The 23,205-nt window shown below is 31.1% G+C and overlaps 2 protein-coding genes across 5 annotated transcripts; both read left to right on the top strand.

Annotated features, from left to right (window-relative positions):
• Window positions 1-2,804: 2,804 nt before the first annotated feature.
• LOC114372848 (VQ motif-containing protein 4-like) lies at window positions 2,805-7,428 on the top strand. Of its 3 annotated transcripts, none has more exons than XM_028330387.1 (2): window positions 2,805-3,478; window positions 6,779-7,428. In XM_028330387.1, exons 1-2 carry the CDS (start codon window positions 2,860-2,862, stop codon window positions 6,940-6,942), a joined length of 783 nt encoding a protein of 260 aa, XP_028186188.1. In that variant the 5' UTR covers window positions 2,805-2,859; the 3' UTR covers window positions 6,943-7,428. The 3 variants fall into 3 exon arrangements, with proteins under 3 accessions (XP_028186188.1, XP_028186190.1, XP_028186189.1); XM_028330389.1 differs by lacking the exon at window positions 6,779-7,428 and adding an exon at window positions 5,001-5,519 and having other exon boundaries at window positions 2,808-3,478; XM_028330388.1 differs by lacking the exon at window positions 6,779-7,428 and adding an exon at window positions 4,998-5,519 and having other exon boundaries at window positions 2,808-3,478.
• Window positions 7,429-15,230: 7,802 nt separating this feature from the next.
• On the top strand, window positions 15,231-21,331 carry LOC114376274 (protein SMG7L-like). 2 transcript variants are annotated; one of them, XM_028334302.1, is made up of 6 exons: window positions 15,231-15,495; window positions 16,738-16,834; window positions 16,931-17,533; window positions 17,633-17,755; window positions 17,870-18,072; window positions 18,845-21,331. In XM_028334302.1, exons 2-6 carry the CDS (start codon window positions 16,775-16,777, stop codon window positions 20,862-20,864), a joined length of 3,009 nt encoding a protein of 1,002 aa, XP_028190103.1. In that variant the 5' UTR covers window positions 15,231-15,495; window positions 16,738-16,774; the 3' UTR covers window positions 20,865-21,331. The 2 variants fall into 2 exon arrangements, with proteins under 2 accessions (XP_028190103.1, XP_028190104.1); XM_028334303.1 differs by having other exon boundaries at window positions 16,718-16,834.
• The last annotated feature ends 1,874 nt before the right edge of the window (window positions 21,332-23,205 follow it).

Raw genomic sequence — 23,205 nt, 5'->3', positions numbered from 1 at the left:
TAATGCGGTTATTGTTAGGAAAGGAATATGAGATTGTTTATACTTCATATGAATAGGATGCTGCAAAATCTAACGTAGCCAAACAAGGCACAAGGAGGCATAAAGCGTGACAGGGAATGAGGATGGTTTTTCTTCGGCCTCTGTTAGTCAATGCCAAATATTAAACCCTTTTTGACTATTTTTTTTACTTTATGTGTCACCACATCGGTCCCACTTCTGTTTCTCTAAAATTCCTAACACCAGCATTTGCAATCCCTTACCCATCCAACTCAACTCACACTAGTCGCGCGTGTTTACTTTTTTCACCTTCTTATCTATATATTCACTCTTAGTATGCTCCTAGATTAACTTTTGTGTATTACACGTCAAAATTATAAATATTAAGGTATAAAATGTGTTTTAGAACTTCTTGCACCATGATGATTTTGGTTTTTGTGCTTTTTATAATTAGTGATTTTTTTTTTATATAGAACTCATGAATTTATGATACATGGCTGAGAGATGAAATTTGTCAATTATAAAAATATAAGAAGCATAATTATTGTTTTTAAAAATACAGAAATTAAGATATAAGACCAATTTTGGTCGAAAAATCAAAGAATTGAAAATACATTGTACCTTTTTTTTATAGGACAGATACATTGTACCTATATTTCAAATATATATATATATATATATATATATATATATATATATATATATATATATATATATATATATATATATATATATAATGTATGGTAGGAATTTGTACAAAGTTGACTTCTATAGTGGCTCAAATGAAATAAAGTGTATCTTGGTCCAATATTTTCCATTAAAATTGTTGAATGTGAAAGAGTATTGATAGTTGCAAGGGTCGTTTTTCATGGTGGTAATTTTTTTCTGTGAGACATGATAATTATGAATATATACCATAATATCATATTTAAATGGTCAATATTAAAAAGAATGCACATGAATTTTAAGTAGTCACGTAATCACTAACTATTTTTTGTAAACCACTAACTAATTTTTATTTTGGATCATTCATATATAATTATATTATCTAAATTTATAATTTTCATTCATCACAATAACTAATTGTCCCACTTGATACACATACCACACTATATTGCTCCCATTATACGCACAAAAAGTAATTTTACCCTTTTTAAAAAGAATTATATTATTATTTTTTCAAAATATTTATAAATTAAATGAATTGGATTGTTTTAAATTCTCCTCTCTTCAAAATTCATTGATCAAGTTTAGTGTTTTGTTCAAATTTAGGAAATTTCAGAATGTTGCTTTCTTTAAAATTATAGTTTTTTTTTTACTAAATTACGTTAAATTTATGATTTCAGAACCTTTTAAATCTTTGCATATTCTAAAGTTTTCCTAAATTCTCATTTTTAGCAAAAAAATAATATTTGAGATTTTATAGAGAGAATAAATGACAGGACGATCTATTTATAACAATAATAAAATTACAAATTTAAATTTAAATTTAAATTTATTAAATTTCTAAAATTAATAATTAATCATAACAGAGATCCAAATTAAAAGTTATTAAATTTATAAAATTAATAATTAATCATAACAGAGAGGTCCAAATTGTACTAAAACTTTTTTTTTATTTGAAACAACAAGTTATCTTTTTTTTATTATTGAAGATAACATCTTATACTAATATATTAGAACATAATTAATAAATAATTTTATCTTTAAGTATGTAGTCATAAGTCTAATATGTGTATAAAAAAATATTTATTGGAAGAAGTCAATTTTTTAAATTAATCTCGATATCTTACAAGATTAGTATTTGAATTTCGGTTAAATATAACTTTTCAGAAATAAAAAGTGAAATAACACGGAACTGATATGTTGAGATTAAAGAAATACTATGTCACCTAAATTGTTGTTGAAAAGGAAAAAAAAATGCCAATTCCTCATTCTTGAATGGTTTTTTGGAAAAAATATCATTAAGATTTTGCGTGGAAAAAATGGATTTTCTTGAATACCAAAACCATCATTCCATCAACTAATTAGTCATAATGTCATACCATATAATGAAATAAATTATTCTAAAATTATTTTTAAAGACATTATCAAATCTATTTGATTGTTATATAATTGTTTTCCACTGTTTGTTTGCATCAGTAATTATATTGTAGCATAAGAAAATTGAATATAATCAATATATACTAAGGCTTTGGTCAGTTTGAATATTTTTCATTCTTTTCAGCAAAGTTTTCTCTATAATAGTAATTAAAAATGTGGGTGAACATATTTTTTTCTCCATCCATATCTATTTCTTTTCATTAATGTCCTCTTTATACCAATCATTCATTTGAATAATAATAATAATAATAATAATTTTCTTGATGCATGTTATCATGAAGCAGAATTTAATATATACTTAATATATATTTATTGTTAGTATAAAAGTTTTTATACTATTAATAAGTCAAAAATAATTTATTTATTATTTTAAAACAATTATTAAAAAATTCAATAAAGTTAATATACATAATAATTTACAATTAACCGCATATTTTTTTAATAGAATCGACTATATCAATGTAGTATTATTTTCTTCTAAGAAAAAAAAAATCCAATTTTGCATGTTAGATTTTCTAATGAATAGTTTGACTAGAGTGTAGTGTAGCACACAAGAGGTGCATAGCGCGTAGGGAGCGAAGGAGAGGAGAAGAGAATCTAAGGTCCCTACGAAACATTTCATTTTCATTTCATTTCTTTCTTTACCAAAACAAAGTTAAAAGAAAAAATAAATAAAATAAAAGTCTCATCTCTTTTATTTACACACATCTTCTTTCTTTTTTCTTTTTCTCTCTCAGACTCTCATCAAAGTCATTACCAATGGACTCCATTTCCCCAAAACCTCAAGAGAATAATAATAATAATAATAATAATATTCCGAAGCCCATGACGAGATCAGAACCCGCGAACTCGTACCCAACAACGTTCGTCCAAGCGGACACAACCTCGTTCAAGCAAGTAGTCCAAATGCTAACCGGTTCCTCGGAGACAGCAAAGCAAGCCGCCGCCGCCGCCGCCGCCGCCTCCTCCTCCTCCTCCTCCTCGAAACCTGCGAACCCGATCCCACCCATGAAATCCATACCCAACAAGAAGCAGCAGCCGCATTTTTCTAAGCTCTACGAGCGCAGAACAAACTCCCTCAACCTCAGGAACAGTCTCCACATCAACCCCCTCACCTCGTTTTTCTCGAACCACACTAATTCCCCGCGAAAAGCCGACATCCTCTCCCCCAGCATCCTTGACTTCCCCGCACTCGTCCTCAGCCCCGTCACGCCTCTCATACCCGACCCTTTCGACCGATCCAACGCTGCCATTGATTCCGAAGCTGAAGTCAAAGCCATCAAAGAGAAAGGTTTCTTCTTGCATCCTTCTCCCAGAGACAAAGCTCAACCCCTCTTGCTCCCTCTCTTCCCCACAACTTCTCCCAGAGCCTCCTCAGGTCCTTCTTCTTCCGCTCCTCCTTCTTAGAATTGTTTTTTTTAATTATTATTTGCTTTCCCATTTTGTGTAAGATTCTTAATTCATATATATATAATTTATGTTTTAATTAATTACTGCCATTCATGCCGATTAGAGGGGTGAGGAGTTTCAGAAAATTTGTAATGGTTGGTTAATTATCAAGAGAATGGAATAATCTTAATTGCTTCAATTGTATGTAGTAAAAATTATTCTGCCGTCTTTCAGTAAAATGCTCCGTTTCGAGTTCGTTTAATTTGTGCGAGGAAATTAAAAAGTTGAATTCCAAAATGTGAATTTTGGTTAACCTAAATCCATTTTAGCGATTGTAGTGGGATGTACGTATGTACGATGTATCTACTTTTATCCTTTTGCTGTACTTTTTTTTTTTTTTTCACATTCAACTCGTTCAATTATTGTTTTCGCAGTTAAATTTTAATGGCTTTTAAAGCTGCGTAAAACTGTTTTTAATCAAATTAATTTTTAATTATTGAATGAAATTGAGAGGCGCGTTTAAATTAATTTTAGATAAACCCACTTGGGTCCACTTAGTGGTGGAGTGTTTTAGTAGTACTAGTTTGTATGAATTCTTATTAGATTTTAATCTTAGTAATGTTAATTATTGCACACCAAAAAAATTATTTTTTGATAATAAATTTTATATTACAAAAAAATCTCTTATGAGAATAGAACTTAATTTTGATTTTTAGTCAAACAAGTTCTGACACATTGTTTGAACAAGAGAAAGGGAGTTATGGAGGGCATTTATAATTAGAGATGATATTCATAATTAGCAAAATTAATAATACAACTCTTTAGGAAGTGCAGTCTTTATAGAGAAGGTAGGGACTAGTATAGCGAAGAAACCGGCATGAGAGAGTGAGAATGAAAAGAGAGAGAAGTGTTGGTTTGAAAATCAAATTGCATTTGCAAAGGCAGCTTTGGGCTAGCTGTCATACAAAGCGTAGAAGAATGGGGAAGGAATCTTGGCCTGTCTGATGTCTTTCTCAATGAGGGAAAGATCCCAAGGATTGAGATGAAGATAGGCATTGTATGTGCTGCTTGTGTTGTAAGCATGTAGTAGTTTTCATATACTATGTGCCCCAAACACCATCAACCTATATCCATAACATGGTTTCAATTGAAAATAAAAATTAAAAAAAAATGTTTTTTTAACGTTTAATTTTTCTTAATTATGAAAAGTTTATGTAAGTTGAATTTTAGAAATTATTTGAATCAGAGTATGTCTTAAGGCATATTAAACATTTAGATAGGTACTTATAAATGTTTATCATTGAGATATAAATCTTTTCAATTACAAATTAATTATACAATGTGATAGTGAACATAAACCTTTCATAAATTTTGAAAATTGCCGGACTTATTAAGTAGTATTAATAAGAAGTAAAAGTTGCTTGATGATAATTAGATGGAGGGAGGCGACATGTACAGTTTGAGCCATTAATTTATTTTCTTTCATTTGCTTCGTTTTTCCACTGTAGAAGGGTAGGGACCCCGTTACGTTGAATGTAAAGCTTTGGACAGCCGTAAAAGCAATCATGCGAACTCTTTCTCCGATTCAGTATTTTAATTTTCCTTTTTGACTCGAAGGAGACCAGAAATGAAGTGAATGGGGACATGAGAAAAGGAGGGAAGGGAAGTGGGGCTTGTGATGATGAAAGGGAAGAAAAGATGGGAGGTAGTGATGGGAACGTGAGAGCTAGAAAACAGGGTGTTGAGTGTGCTTCTTGTTTGTTTGTGTACGCTATACATATGATTTTTGCGGACTTAGCAACTCATGGTTGGTGCTGCATTAATTGAGAATTTGAAACTTATACATGTGCACTGCTCGGAGACCCTTGTTGCCTTCTGCTTACCCCTTATCAAGGTCATCTTCTATTTCCCTCTCGCAATCATTTTCGGGAGAAAAAATATATATAAAACATGTCACATGTGGCATGTTTTCATTTGATGTATTATTGATAATCATCCTTCATAAGTCCATCGATCTTTTTGCGCCATGACAAAAATTCAAGCATAACATCTTTGACTATATCTTCTCTACCTTTGAATTCTTCATACAAGTCACTGCTATGGTCCATAGGCCTTTATTTTTTTTTTTTTATTGTTGAAATATAATATATAAGCTTAATTGTATTTTTTTTATCTCATAAATATTACAATTATGCAATTTTTACTTGTTATTTGATTCGTGTACTACCGCGCGCGGATCAATTACCTTAGTAATGTAAGAGACTTGCATCATGAAGGTTGCAAACTAGAAAGTTGGTTGTATTATGGTTATTTCTCAACGAAAGTCTTGTGATTCCTCAACAAGACTTGCATATGTCTTTAGAATAGGAGAGGAGAAACAATTTCATACTTTTTTGGTTCTAAACTAAATGTTATTTTAGGTTATTTTACATAAATAAAGAAGAATGACTAAATAGATGAAAATGAATAACTCAAAAGGTTAGTGTACGTGAGGATATAAGATCGGGTTGCATTCTCAAGTGAAACCGATCTATTTATTAAAATAAATAGATGAAAATATATTATATATAATGATGTATAATTAAATGATAATATAAAATCATTTTATACTAAAAGTGAATAAACAGTTTTACATTGATTCTTTCAAAAAAATCTTAATAAGACAAATCAAAACTTAAAATCTTAATTAACAATCGAGTGCATTAATCAATTGATGTGAAAATGTTTTTTTAGTCATTAGTCAATATTTTGAATTTTTATTAGTAAATATATAATTATATTAAATACTTATAAATCCATCATAAAAAGGTGTATTCCAAAACTCAAATCCTTATTGGTGATAAAATAACTGGAATGGAGAACCAAGTAAAGAAAGGAAGAGACGTTTATTTAAGGAAAGAAAAAAGTAATGAAACTTTGGAAAAGCACGCATAGCATATAAATGTCAATATTTTGTATTTCCTCCATGCTGATATAACAAGAAGAATGTAAACAGATGTTACATAGAGAAATAGAAAAAGACCAAGTTGTTTTCCACCTTACATTAATTAATATATCTCACAACAGCAATAATTAAACAAGACAAAGAATTAATATAGTAAAATAAGATCACCATACTTTAAAATATGCAAATTGTTAGAACCAAGGAAGTTGTTGCAACAAATTATATATGCTACTCAGGAATCTCAATAAGAAGATCAAGAGTGTCCTTAGCCACATGCCACAATATAGCTTCCTCTTTGTTGTGGCTTTTTTTTGTTCTTCAATCTAACTGGTGTCTCTGGCACAGTGTGTGATGGCAATGCAACCACGACTGTAAGGGTTTGCCCTACCCCTTTCGTTGCAATTGTAGTAGGAACGTCCACGCCTACCGCATGGTATCTGGTTACTTCTAAGGGCTGCATAGCTGATGTACCTAGCTCTGCCTTTTCCAGGATGGCCATGCATCAGTGACCGAGGTGTTGATTCTGAACTCATCAAAAACTCATTGTCATCTACAATGAGATCAGCATCACCGTTAGAGATAATAGAGTCAAATTCTTCTATTGTTGTAGATGCAAATTCATCTATTGTGGCATATGTTTCAGCCACCATGGCCAGTGCCAGGAGAAGGAACACAAGCCATGCTTTGGAACTCATTTTAGATGGAAACTTTAATTGTGGAGAGAAAGAGAGGAAAAGGGTCTCTCTTAAATTGCCATTTTCCCTGCCCTTCCTGCCAGAGGGAGGGGAAAAGAAAAAGCTGGGAAGGTTGTTAATTAGTTTAATATGTTGGGGTAGAAAGTTAGAACTAGCTAGAGGGTGTGTGTTTTATGTGTGGCTGTAATTTGTGATGTAACTTGATTTTGGGGTGCATGTGCCCGTTTTTCTCTCTCATATGGTTTTGGTGACTGTTAATGCTATATATACACAGAAAGATTTCCCTTTCATTGTCAACAATATTTCTTATTAACAAACATGTCTGCCATGGCATGCATGCTCATCTGCAAAGAATTGAAATGCATAATTTGTTAGCCTAACTGTCAATAAGTACTGGTTTGCCGAATTTAGTTCTAAAATTGACTTTGGTCTTCAAAGGTTATGTGCTTCCTATATTTTTTCCAAAAGTCTGAAAATATCACGGAAGGTTTGTTAGTTGAAAAGTTTTTAAATATTTAAACATTATAATTTTTGGGAAACTTGATTATTGAAAATCATGATTATTAGAAATGCGCAATTGATTATAATTAATATATTGCATAAGAAATAAATATTTTCGTGTTTTATTACATTATAATTTTCTTGGGTATATAAGTATTATTTACAAATATGTCCTTTATTAAAAAATGATTAAATCATCTCCTCAATAATTTCGACATTTATTATTATTATTTTTGTCTTTGTATTCATAAAATCACATTATAAAAGTCAATCATTAATTCCAGTCGTCAAAATTGGTATCACAATAAAAAAATAAATACAAATTATCTATATCATGTAATCTTTAACAAGAACAATGCCAAATTAACATAAAAACTTTAGACATGAAAAACACCTAAAAGTGTAAAAATATAAAAAATAAAATATACCATAAACATAATATAACAATAGTGAAGACCGAAAATTTTGGATAAACAAGATCATGATGGATTCTACTTTGTAATTACAAAAAAGAATAACATAGTCATTTTTACATAATTAAAACTTTTCCTCCAATCAGGAAACTTGGATTCCCAACTCTCCTCTCCTTGAAAATGTTTTTTTGTCAAAAAGTGAGCTAAAATTCATTCATAATTTTCTAAGAATTTTTTTTATTAACTACATATCAAATATAAAAATCATAGTTTCCCAACATAGTATCCTAGAAAAATTAAAAACTTTCTGCTGCCAATCACTCCCTCAGACAATTGTTTGATTAAGGTTGGACTGCACATGTGCTGGCCATTTGCCCCTCACCAATTTTCCTATTTTGGTTTGTACTTACAGATCATAAACAGTAACCAGTTGATCCAAAGGTCAATTGGACAACCAACATGGGTTCATGGGCCTTGTCCAAAACTCTACCCAAGTAATCATGGAAAATTATGTTTCTTCATCTTTTTTCCTCACCAAGGACAAGATAAATAAATAAACAAAGAATACTCACCACTCACCAGCCGATGTAGGTGATTTTTTTTCTTTTATTTATTTTTTAACAGAAGTTTTATTTGAAAAAAACCAATTCAAAGAGTTGATACAGTAACTAAAAAGCTACACTCAACAGTTCGATTATTTAGTTGGAACCTTAACCTATATATCCTCACGAAAAAGAAAAATAATTTTCCAACATGTACGTATTAAGATAATCATTTAATGCTATGTTTAGATAATACATTTAAAATAGTCATATTTAGATATATGTTATGTTCTATTAAATAATATCAACAAGTTTTAAAATTTAAAAAAGTAAAATTCAATAATTTGTTTATAATAGATTAAAAAAATCATATTTATATAATTAAAGATATTTAAACGCAACTTTGTAAAGGACATTTTATGAAAATCAAAATAATTATTTGAAAACAAATATAAATTTAGTAATGTTTGAGACTTGAGAGTAATGCCAATTATATTGAGTTTGTCTAAAGGCCCAATCAGCAACACAACTTTTTTAGTATGTCTCTTTTAGTTATGAGTGATAAAATGGACCCTTCCGTTGCCCTATCATTCCATTAACTAGACAAAAACGGGATGAGGTAAAGCAAGCAAACTCACTTTTAATGAAACGGATTGAAAACCCTTGTCATACTTTAACAATTGACTTGTCAAAAAAGAGAAAGTAGGACGGAGAATTACTGAATCAACCCATTAAAAATAATATAAAAATATAAATATAAAATCCAAACATACATTCATATATATATATATATATATATATATATATATATATATATATATATATATATATATTATTTGTTATTTAAAATATTCTAAATAAAATAAAAACATAATAATAAAATATTATTAATATAATAACTATATTAATTATTTTTTTTAAAAGAGAGAAAAAAAATTCACGATTAACCAAACCCAGTTCACCATACCCTATTTCCTAGTTACATATGTGTAGACAAAACCTCAACTTGTCACACAAAAACATGTTAAACAGATTGGCCTGAAAGTCTAATTCACTTTAACCCCGCCCCCCCTACTTCTAGTTTTGTCATGGTGTTTTCTCCCTTCCTAGAATAAGTCACTAATTTAATTCATTAAGTCTTATTATTTTTTAAATGATTCTTAAAGTAATAGAATTGCATAAGCAATTCCTTAAGTATTAAATATTTATAAACATATCTTTAAAAATATCTATAAATAAATTTAGTGTCTATAACATTTAGGGATTAACTTTAAAGATTTTTCAATATTAAGAGATTATTTATTATAACATCTAATATTAAGAAAAAATATTTTTTTCATTTTAGAGATAATTTAGGAGAAATAATAGTATTTTAAAGATCAAATTGACTATTTATTCTTCCTTTTTATAGTATTGTAGTATTGTGCTTCTGAGTTTGTCAGCACTTTCTCTTGCTGCATATCTCAATCACCGCGCAGCTAGTTAACATGTAACCTAGGATTCCCCAATAACGGTGGAAATCTTAACAAATGTGTGAAGGACGCGAGTGAAAAACAATCAAAAAGTGTATTCTGCCACATCATGCATTTATGGGTAATAGGTACCTAAGCCAAGCCTTTAATTTAATACAAATTGATAATTCACAACATTCTGGAAGGGTAAGGAAGAATTTATTCTCCAACGTTAACCACAACTTGGGTCAAAAATTCATCTTTGGCGACTAATTAAGTTAATTAGCATCTTCACTTTGTACGTAGGATATTTGTGCACTCTACACTGAAATTAAACTTCCATCTGACCTCTGATAAATTTCCATTCAAGAGTGACATAGAATTATAGAAATATGCGTGTCAAACCCATTTAACACTTCACGTTTATGGTTCATTGGACACGTTATATATATGGTAAGTTAATATAAAGGATTTAGCTTCTTTTTTGGACAAATAAAAGGATTAAGCTAGCATGTACTACATGCAAGTAAGATGATTTAAATGAAGAAAAGTATAAGAAGTTATTTGTGATTGTAATATATAAAATTTTTAATTTATTTTTTGAAGAAAAAATTATACTTTCACTAAACCTTATACAATAAATTCTTATCTTGTCATGTGTATCATAAATAAGCTTCGTGAATTTAACAGTAACGTTATATAAGTAGGACACAAATAAAATTGCATTTTCATCTGCAAATTAATGTCAACAAAGTTGTTTAGGTTATTTTAGGCCACGTCATGCTTGTGAAATTTGTTAACCTCGTAAGATTATAGCATTATTTTCATTACTATTATGAAATGGGTAGACTCCAAATGAGAGATCGTAGATATCATCCAGGTGGTACATCAGCAACTGAACACTTGTATAAAATTATATATCCGCCCATTAAATTAAAGGATATAGAAATATACCACACTCGATTACGTTAGAAAGTTGTTTAAGGCTTTCTAACAAATAAGTACAGTTCTAAAATCCGTTTGCTCAAACACCAACAAATCTTCCTTAATCGAACAATAGGTATTGCTAAATTTTTCATTCTGACAACGATGAAATCCAACCAAAATAAAATTTTGCTCTCACATATATTTTTCTTTCAAATTAATTTTATAAGATTGAATTAGATCAAAATTCATATTATAAGAAAAATATTAACATGATATTAATTACTACTTTATTGTTTAAAATTGTCTTTATCTAATCTTAAATATTTCATACACTTAATATAAATGACAAATGAATAATAGTAAATATCATATTAGAAAGTTAATTAAAAATAATTTTAATATAAATCAGCATACTTATTACATTTATTTTTTAATTTATGTGTTATCTTCTTGAGTATTCAAATAAAAAGAAAAGGATAATATTCATTATCAACATCAAACGTTATTTTAATATATCGTACTGTTATGTATAGAAAATTAATGAATCATATAATTAATATAGATCCGTAGTATTGTGTTTGATAAGCTACTTTGACCAAATTAGATAAAAGTTTATTTGTTAGCAAATGCCACTCTTTTTTATAGTAAAAGATTCAAATGATAGACAATATAACCAATGCATCTAAATAATTACTAGAAAATTAATTGCAAATCACTGAAGAAGGCGAGGAAGCTACCCTCTGGCTTCTTTCAGTTCTTTGATTGGTCCCTTCAAATTAATTTCTATGCTATGAGATCAAATTAAAAGACCATAACAATTCACAATATTCAAAGAGCATGGTATTTCCAGCTTCTTTAGCAGAGATGATCACCTCAATCATAAGCACTTGCTGTAGGATGGAGACGAGACAAGTGGGACCCTGGAACATGTTAAGTTCATGAATAATATCAACTTTGAATTCTGCCATGAAACGGATATCAAAGCACTAACCAAACAACAACTACGTAGGCCCCCCCAGCCCTAACGTCTCTATCCATCAATATGTTATATTCATAGAAAATGTTTTATAATCCAAGTTAGTGCTCTTTTAATTTAGTTTGTGTCTCCATCCTTCTTAACCAAACTCATGTGATCACTAGAATTTTGGTTAGGATATTATCATATTAACTAACCCCCAAATTGGTGAGATGATTATGCTGATGATCATGAACACAAAGGCATGCTACGCGTGGTTTGCTTTTCCGTACGGATAATTCTTTCTACACACTTTCATCAATGGCTCACATCTCTGCCATATATATACCTATGTGGAAGAATCAAAGTTTAAGTGTATAAGAAATAACTTACTTTTAACTATAATCAGATAACGAATATATATAAAAATAAATCTAAAGTAATTAACAAATGTATGCGTTTAAAATTCAGTTTGGTAGTTTTTCTTTGGATCTATTCAGACGGGTAATTAAGATAAAGCGTGTAAGTTTTAACTTGACCAAGTAATTTATTTTTCTTTTAGACAATCAAAACGCCAGTCAAAAGTTTATGTTTATCTGAAGCGTTAATTAAATGCGAAGATATTTTGGTGGCATAAACATTGAAATAAAGAGGAAAGATCAATCAAAAGAAAAAATATTGCTATACTATATATAACTCTTTTTGCAACAGTCAGCCATGGAAAAGAATTCACCGTTTGGATTTTTATATGATAATGATAATGATAGAAGTAGATTTTTGTTAGCAAATACTCTTTCTTTCTCATATAGTTGAGCAGAATGAGAATTAAATTTTTATATTATCAACTAATTAAATTTTTTATATAAATTTGTTATATATAATTATTTGTAATTAAATAATAGTATAAAAATTATATGTAAATATGCTGTAATTTAACATTTATTTTAAATTTTTTGCATATATTATTTAAATAAAACACATCATGCTACTTCAATTTATCACTCTTTACGTAAGTTGTAATAAGTCTTGGGATTCAGGCACTCACATAAAGACATTCTTCAGTGTAGGAGAAGAGTATTTGGAAATTGAATTGAATTCATAACCTTCCAACTACCCTTCAGCACGACCAGTCGATCATGCACACATGTGCAGTCAAACCTTTGTGACGTGGCAATGTGACGTAAAATTAGATCATTGAAAATGTCATGGTAAACTATAAAATTTTATTTAATCAAGAATTCATCCTTAACTTATGTATGAAATCACAATTAAAAATATCAATTTATCTTAAAATAAACTGATTTAATAAGAGATAATTAATTAAATATCAAATCATTTTTTTAAATATATCTAAATAAACAAAAAATAAAAGTTTATTTAATCATTTATAGGAAAATTATCCGTGAACAAATATTATTCATATATGTTAAACTAATAAGAAAATTAATAGGTGAAATATTTCTATTTAAAATTTTTATTACCAATTTTTTTAACATTTAGAATTGAGCTAACCATTCGTGTGAGTTTTTTTTATCGGTAGAAATTAAACATAAGATCACGCTTTTATGTGGAGTTTAGTAAATTCTTTAAAAATTCATGAGTAAATAATTAACTAAATGTATTAGGCTTAACGCAAAGTATAGTTTTTTAACTTTTAAGTTAGAAAAAATTATATTATCTGAGTTAATAAAACTATTGTTAGTATGATAGTATTTAAGATAATTATTATAGAAAATAATAAATTTATTATATTTATAATTGACGATAATATAAAATTATTTTATTTTATGTTAATGTATAACTTATCATGAGTTTCAGGGTTCGAGGATATATAATCTAAAAATATGTTAGATTTTGGGAGTATGGAGAGCAAAGGTGGAGTAGGCAAAATCCGACCCGATCCGACCGCTTGTTGTTGATTAGTACTAATTTGTCGCTTTTATTCGAATTGTGATGCTATAGTTCGAGCCTTCTTTGTCAATTGGTTTCAGCTTTGGTAGAACGTTTGTGTCATTGAAGATATTGAGATTTGAGTTAACAGTATGGACTAACTAAATCTACTTCAATTCGGATAATTGATTGGCTGACATTATTATTTGAGATTACTTTTGATAATTGTCGGTATAAAAATATAATTTTACACCGTGAATGAATTAAAAACTATATATTACAAATATGAATTTTAAAATAATTATTGTTATATCCTCTCACAATCCCATATCAATTATGTACCGTCTTAGACATAAGTCTCAATACCACACTTAAAACAGTTAGTCATGGGAAGATTCTAGTGTTCAGAATCATTTTTTTGACATAACTAATATCTTAACATTTAATAATTGTATTTCAAATGTTACTGTTATTAATTACATAAATCAATCATTTAATTGTATTTTAAATTTTGTTAATTTTATTTGTGTTTTAATTTTTAAATCTTTGTTGTCCTTTTTTATGCAATTGAAATTATATAATTGTCCCTAAAACTTTTGAGGGAGAAGTTTTTTATAGTGTATATTACTTTAAGTAATAAAAGAAAAGATACATTATTATAATATATATTTTAAATAGAAAATATGAATTAATTTTATATTTTAAATCAATAGTTAATGAATTGTAATTCAAATTTTACAATTTTAATTACATTAATGAATCAAATCAGTCACTTAATTGTATTTTTAATTTTTAATTGTATTTAAAATTTAAAAATTTTGTTACTTTTTTATGCAATTGACGTTACATGATTGTCCCTAAAACTTTTGGGAGGAAAATTTCTTGGACAGTGTATATACACTACTTTGAGTAATATTAAAGGGTTATGTAAAAATAAAATAAAATAAAGCTCTTATTATTTCTCTGAAAACGCTTTACGTAGGTGAGCAATAGCAAGTGAGTAGAGTAAACTAGAAAATTTTAAACATGAGCAATTATATAAATAAACATAATAATATATTTTAATTTAAAATCTTAAAACTTAAATTTATGAATGTTACTTTTTACTTATATAATACTTAAGCTTTTGATTCCTATAATATCGTACTTTACTTTCTTGTTTTCCAATAGTAGTAGGAAATTGATATGTTTTTTTTTTTGGGTGAATTATAGGAAATTGAGATGTGTTTAATCTGATGTAAAATGTGTTTTACTAAGTTATTGAACTTTTGCTCAATTGATCATGTATTGTATATCGTGAATCACTACAAGTCATTGTGTTCCAAGATGCACACAGATAGTTTGTCTTGGTTCACCAAGTGATCCTTCATATTTAGTCATAGAAATAGATGATGATGATAAAACACTTTATTTTATTCGTTTTACATTTTTCTTGTGCCAAGTAGAAAGAAAAAAAAAAACAATATGAAAAGCCAGAATATGGTTAAGATTGTTGTCTTGTATTCAATCTCCTCATCATAATCCTACCTTTTTACTTTGTCTGTTTCACAACTGAAACCCCAGCAAGTGGTCCAACTCTTCTTGCTTCTTCCCTTCTCCGCTTCCATGTTCCTCTCTCTCAAAGCTTTCACTTTCTGCTTCATTTGTTGCTGCTACAGTTTTTCACCCATGAATATCTTCTTCATTTGGTAATCTTTGCTTTCTAAATTCTAGCCTTCATTTTCAGTGCGTAGTTGCTTAATTTACCTTAAAGGATAACAAAATCTTTTTGTTTTGCTTTGTTTATTATCTCCGTCCTTCGTTGATGTGGGTGTTTTTTCTTATTATTGCCAGTTTAATTTCATCAATTCAGTTCTGATATGAGTTTGAAACTTGCAACTCCCAAAAACTTTGTTGTTCTCGCATGTTTGCCCCTTATGTTGTGTTCTAGTGTGTAGTATGGATATTGGGGAGGTAGAAAACTGCTATGCTAGTCTGATTGATACTTTAATTCTCAAAAAATTCATACTTGGCTATTTTTGTATTCTCTTACTTTCTTTTTCTCAAACATGGTTATCTCTGGTCCTGAATTATTTCATATATATGTACTTATTCTCAAAGATGATGAGTATGTTCTGCTCAAATAAGGTCACTGTCGTTTCTTTCCTTAAGAAGTAGTCTGCATAGATCACAACCTTAGAGTTAGTTATTATATTTAGGATGCGTGTTTTCTCTGAATGTAAAAAAAAGAAAAAGTACTTAAGCTCCTGGTATCATGTGCTTAATTGTCTGTTATCCTTTTTGTCGGTTTGGTATCCCTTGAAATTTGAGGTGGAAAATTCAGGGGCTAGTCCCTTTTTTTTTTTTGCTTATTTTATATTATTTTTTCTCTTATTGCGCATCCTTGAATTTTTCTTTCTCCTTTTCAAAAGGACGCAAAACTGACCTTTTCTCTTAAAACTCCTTTCGATCTACCCATTTTTTCAGTCATTAAATTTTGCTTGATGTTGAAATGAACATTGGAGTCTAGTGTGCTTTGTTCTCACAATATAAAGAACTTACTCTGCTCATATTAGAATTTAATAAAAATCACATGACAGAAGTATATACTTCATATAATGGTGGCCATGTATTGCATTAAATAAGGGGGAGCAATTGCATCAATGGTTGCATTGACCACAGTCATTGATCTACAAAAGTTCATCCAAGTTGCGATGACAAAAATTTCCATGGATACATTGAATAGAACATCAATGCTCTAGAAATTTATATTTTAGCATTGGAACTAAATTTCATATGTGTGATTCTGGCTTCCTTATATCCAGACTTTCAACCATGCTGCTGATTAACATTTTTATATTCATATTGTGCGGTTAGTTTTTGAAAATTTTCCCCTATCCTTGTACCAAGAATGACACTACTTACTAATAGGTCTGGTTTGTGCTAAGCAGATGCATCACCTTTGAAGGAAGCCCTTCAGTTTCGATCATGGCAACCAATCCATCTCATTTGCCTGGAATTCATAATGAAGAAAAAGTTGTCTCAGAGGTGACTTTCTGAAACTATCATTCCTTTTTATGCATTAGGTCTGGGAAATGTAACTTAATTGATATCCTTTCAACTGTGTAATGTTCATTTTTTCAGATTGGGAATTCTGAAAAGCAGTTGTGGGCATTGATCCATTCCAAAGGCCTTTTGCACTCTGATGCTCAAGACTTGTACCACAGGGTCCGGTCTAGTTATGAGAGAATAATCTTGAGTAATCACATGTTCTCAGAACTTCAGGATGTTGAATATTCTTTGTGGAAGCTGCACTATAAGCATATTGATGAATTTCGCAAAATAATAAAGAAAACCTCTGGTAATGTGGAGAGCAAAAAATCAGGAATGCCACAAAATCGTGCTGTGCAGGGAGACAGTGGCAATAATTTAAAGTTATTCAAGATATTTCTGACTGAGGCTGTTGAGTTTTACCAAACTCTGATTGTAAAACTTAGAAAACATTATGGAGTCCCAGTAGAGGCTTTATTTTATAAAAAGGGTTGGAACTCTGCCTCTGTTGAACCAGATGTCATGGAGAAATGCGAGTATTTATGTCATCGCTGCTTAGTTTGTATGGGGGATCTTGCCAGGTACAAACAACAATGTGAAAACCCTGATACTCAAAATCATAATTGGTCAGTTGCTGCTGCCCATTATTTGGAAGCAACAAGGATTTGGCCAGACAGTGGTAACCCGCAAAATCAGGTAAATGTTTCTTATCAATTGCAGCGTTGCATAATAGAAACTTTTATCATTTATTTGTGTTTTTTTTCTTCAAATTATGATAACCTTGTTTATTTGCAGTTGGCTGTACTGGCAACATATATTGGTGATGAATTTCTTGCTCTTTACCACTGTGTAAGAAGTTTAGCTGTTAAAGAACCTTTTCCTGATGCCTGGAACAATCTTATCTTGTTGTTTGAGAAGGTAATATGATATTAAGGCTCTTTGATACACTGCAATTCATTCTATCTATTGTTCAATGTTTCTAAGCTTCTTATACTTTCATCTTCTCAAGTGTCTCTATTAATGATCTTGCAGAACAGGTCATCTCCTCTGGAATATGTTTCCAGCAAAATCTGTTTAGATTTCTTGAAACCTTCTCGAAGAATTGGTGAAGAGACCAAGGTGCAATGGGAAGATGATAGCTCAAACTGCAACAAGTTTGAAGGCAAAAGTAGTCATTTAAAAAAGTTATGGTCTCTTGTGGTCAGAACAATAAGCTTCCTCTTCATATCGTCAAGGTATATATCTTGGATTCATTTCATTTTGTTTCAAAATGTTCTTGGCATTTTGCCTTGCCTTTTTTTATTCCTTGTATTTCCCTCTTGTTGTCAAATTGAGTCTTTCATATTCACAGTATCCTTGACTAGTATTTCTTCTTGAACACATGTATTGAGTTCACAGTTAATAACTAATTTATTGCATAGGGTTTCAAGTCACCTCAAAGTAGTTAGTATTTACATTTCCTTGTGTGTGAATACATTTTATGTTTCGAGTATCATATAAAGAGCTTTTCTATTTTACACCTTCTCTACCTCAAAAGAAAGATACTGATGATAGGTTTCTAATTGCACTGATTATTGCTGCATGCATGTTACTTATAAATAAGATGGAGAATAAGTACTTTTGTCGTTGGCAGTCCAAAATATTTAGAAATCTAGTTGCTCTTCTGAGTTATGAGCTGGTTAAGAGGTTTAAAGAAGAAACTGATTCTGGGCCTGTATCGTCTGAAGCACCAATGAACAGTTAAGCTGCACAGCTGAAGAAATTTTGTAGTTGATTTTGAGATGACAAACGTAGACATTGGATTCCATATAATGCTTTTGAGTATTATGTCTTTATTCAAAGTAGTGTCATCATATGCCTACATTGTTAGTTTATGCCAGACTGTGCCAGACCAAATTGTTCAAGTCAACAAATTACTCATATAATTTAGATTAATGTGTACTTTTAGCTCCTTTTATTATGTGTTCTGAATTTCTGATGTCGTTTACCCCTTATCTCTTGAAACAGTTTAGAGGAATTCTCTATTGCGTTGGCATCTACAATTGGAGAGTTGGATAAAACGATGGAGCTAGAAGATACAGAACTAAAGACCATGTTGGAATCCTATAGTCAAATGGATTTAGCCAGAAGAGGTCCTTTCCGAGCTATACAAGTAGTTTCTGTTCTCATATTTTCCCTAACGAATCTGATTGATAAACTTGGAAAAGATGAATCAGAAAACAAAAATGATGGACAGTTAATGCAACTGGCATTAACTGCTGCATTCAGCTTGATGGGACGTTTCATTGAAAGATGCCTAAAGGCTAGTTCTTTGATACATTGCCCCTTGTTGCCCTCAGTGCTAGTTTTTGTGGAGTGGTGTTCAAGCATACATGAAGTATGTGCAACCGATCAAAAGAGTACAATAGCTATATCTTATTTTTTTGAAATGTTTGTTGAACTTCTAAATCATCTAAAGGATGACAAAAAGGAAACCGAGAAGCATCTTGATAGAACTCCTCTTTGGGAGGATTATGAGTTAAGGGGCTTTGTACCTATAGCTTGTTCATATCTCTCATTGGATTTTTGCGGTAATTGGGAACACATAGACAACTTTGAAAGTGGAATTGAATTGCGTACTGAGCGCATCCGAGAAGCAGCAATCAAGATAGCAAGCAGTTCAAATAATTGGCAGAAGTGGATTACATGTGATAAATTAGGAAACAAATTTTATCTGGCTAGATCAGATCAAGATCATGACAAGAAAGAAACAAAAAATGTGGAGTCCAACAGCCATAGTACAAAATTGGAAGAGCCTAATCAGCAAACCAACAAAGACACGGGAGAACAGGGTAAATGGATGGTAAAGGATAATCTAAGTAGCTCCAGCACCAATGGAAAATCTTCTGTAGTGGAAGAAGAGGAAGTTATTCTCTTCAGACCTCTCACAAGGTACAATTCAGCTCCATCACACTGCTCTATCTCTACTGATGACAAGATGACACCAAAAGACAAGGACAACCAGAGCTTACTGTCCGATGATTGTTTGCACCGTGCTAGTTCTCTACTTTTGGCACAAAACCCAGCTCAAACTCAAAGTGATCCATGGGAATTCAGCATTTTGGATTTCAGGAGTGACAAATCATTCAAACAGCAAGAATCTTCAACAAGGGAATCAAATGCACATACTTTCTCTGAAGCCCCAATCTCTGCTGGCCCTCCTTCTCTCAATGCTTGGGTCCTTGATAGAGGAAGCTTGAGCCACAACAGAAACAATGGGACAAATGGCCTTAGTGAGCACAGGTTGCAGCCCATTGAGGAAATAGCTTCTTCATCCTTGGCCAGTATTTCCATCAATAAAGCTGAGAATTCAGTCACAAGTTCAATGGTTGAGTCTTCAAACTTCCATTACTCCTCTTCTGCTACATATTCCCTTCCAGTACCTTCTGCTCCATTACTTCCTGATAATGCTGCATGGTTTACTGATGCACAATCTAGTTTATCTTCTCCATTATTTCCTGACAACTCAGTACCAAAAAGTGGTTATCCAGATTGGAGTTCTACTTATGGACCACATGGATATGATCCTAGATTTCCTGTTCTATCAAGTGGATACACACCACCTGGCAGAATGACTTCTTCGGAATGGCTGCGTTGGTACAGAGAAAATTACAAACCTGAAAGGACTAACAATTACATGCAGCCCACTCATTTGAATAGTCCTGGTCCTGGTAATCATGTGAACGTTCCCTATCATGATACTTACAGGTTTGGTCAATTTGATAGATGGAGCAACCCTTTGCCATCTAACCAGTACACATATATGGAGTCCCCAGGGCCCCCACCATTGCAGCCAGGTTTTTTGTCTGCTTTTGGTGAGCACAAAGGAAGTGTCTACAACAATTTTCAAAGACCAACCCCTTATGGGTGTGGTGTAGTGACAGACCCGAGGAATGAGCCACAGTCTCTATTAGAGTGTCTGAAGGAGAAGGAATGGCGACTCCAGCCGGATCCTAATGTCAGAGGGCCTACATTCATGGGAAATTAGAAATTCTATCTGAAACTTTTTTTTTTACTTTTGTGCACTTTGGTTCCATAACAAGCATCAAAACAGGAAAGACGTGCGCATATATGCATAGAGATGTTTCGGTCATTTCTTGAATGAATTGAGGAACTCCAAAGAAAGTGGATGAAGTATCCTCCATTCCAGTTTTTATCTCATGGAAATCTGCACTTCTTTTCTTAATCATCTGTTCTAGGATATGCATGTAAAATATGTATATTTAGAAGAGGAAATCGTCATTCTTAGAAGTGGACACATGATTTCTGAAAACAAGGTTACTAGCCATGTTTGCTGATATATACGAGATTATCTACGGTGAGATATAAATTGTAAAGACATATATGATGCCAGAATTATGGTTGAGTATGTTATATCCAAAAATTATGGCTTAGGAAAGCCAAGTAAATGATGCCATATGTCTTTAACCATGGCAGTAAAAACAATTTTTTAAATCCTGATCCCACCTGTAATTTTACATAAAATAAAAAGTGAGGTCAATATTTAGCAAATGCAAAAAAAAGGAAAGGTAAGAAGGAAAGCACAAATTTGGACGTCTACGTTTGTTTGAAGATAGAATCAGATACTCGTACGTATCATAAGTCAAACCAGTTATCTTCAAAGCTTTAGCTCCTGTTGTGAATGAGTTTATACTTTGTTCTGCATCTTTTTAGGCTTTTGTGACTTCCCTGTTTATTCCATCTTGTAACTGGGTTTTGACTCTCTCTCTTCTTTTCTTTCGTTTTTCCTATTTCAGGGCCCAAAGTTGACTTTTGCGATGATGGGTCTGTATCTTGGCATTTGTTTCTTGGACTCCCACAATTGAATCCAACACATTCTATTGTAAATTTACATTTAGGAGTGAAATTTTGAAATGCAAGGGGAAGTGCAAGATACGAATAAGGGAGTGCAAGATTCAAATGCCTTGTCTCTTACAATTAGGTTGGGCTTAGCATTCTCTCTTAGTGCTTCCTGTCGTATTCATTGTTCAAATCTGTGTCGCAAAGTCAAATTAAAGATTTATACAGTTATACAGGCACTTAGTCCTAAATGGAAATTAAGGGACGAAGTATAATATCATGAGCCTAGGCCTAGATTTTAGAGGTTTTCACTTAAATCTCTACAAAATAATATATTATTTTTGGTCATAAGGTAAATAAGATATCTTTTTAAGGGTCTAAAGCCTTCTCTGATAGTAGAATATTAGTCCTTTAAAATATTTTTTTTTATAAAAACAACTCACTTTAATCCTTAAAAATCACAACGTACGATTATATTGGTCTTGTTTAAGTACCAATGTTTTTCGTTAAAAGGGACTCTAAAAAATATGTATCACTTGATTGTCTTCATTATTCGTGTTCCATCATGTTTGAGATTTTGAATTCAGATAAAGAATTAACCTTAATTCTCATCCCGTGAATTTCATAAATTTCCCTTCGAGAGTTTCTTAATCACAAGATTAAAATTTTCCTATCAATTTTGAGGTAAACATAGTTGCGCATAGTTACGTGTTTATTATTTTGTTTGCAGTATATTCACTCACTTTTATTGTGTAGGCTTCCCAAAGCGCACAATCATGCATTGTACTGGATTGATGATAGCACACCATTCATAAAGTTCACATTAATGACTCTGTACTGTGCTCTGATGTGTCATTTATTTGTAAGAGTTGTTCCATGTTTTAAAACTTGCATGTTACTCACTAGTTATGATACTGATGTTTCGGTGCGAGAGCAAGAGCATTAGCAGGTAAAAAAATTAATGCAAATATGATTTTTTGCATGTCTTGCACGATATCATTAGGGAACTTATTCAGTCAAGCGAATCCATGCATCTAAATTATGAGACCCTTGTCAATTAGAGTTTGCATAGGCTTTTCCTTGCATTGGCAGTGTTCAAAATACAAACTAGCCTAGTCTCTATTGAACATGAAATGTTGCAAAGTGACCCATCTAGATTGTAGAGACAAGCAGAAAGAGCAAATTAATAACTATGAAACATTACAAAACAAGACATAATATATTTAGATTGGGAGGATTTATATGGATACTTCATGTAAACGTCTGAAAATAACTTTTGGTGATTTTATTTTCTTAGTTGATGAACACTACAGCAACCAAAAATTCTAGTTGAAGTCATGAGGAACATACTGCTGGCTGAAGATGTCTGTCCCCTTTGTCACTGACTCTTTCTTGTCTTCTCCTTATGTTTTTCTTTCTTTAGTTTGACGAAACAGAAACATGAGCAGGAGGAGAACTGTAACAAGAACTTCATTTCTCTCATAATCTGCTAGCTGTTATGACCAAATTGGAGGATGTGATGCATATAG

This window comes from Glycine soja, chromosome 11 (assembly GCF_004193775.1).
Source record: "Glycine soja cultivar W05 chromosome 11, ASM419377v2, whole genome shotgun sequence".
Lineage (NCBI taxonomy): Eukaryota > Viridiplantae > Streptophyta > Magnoliopsida > Fabales > Fabaceae > Glycine > Glycine soja.
This window is presented reverse-complemented; position numbering and strand designations above follow the sequence as displayed.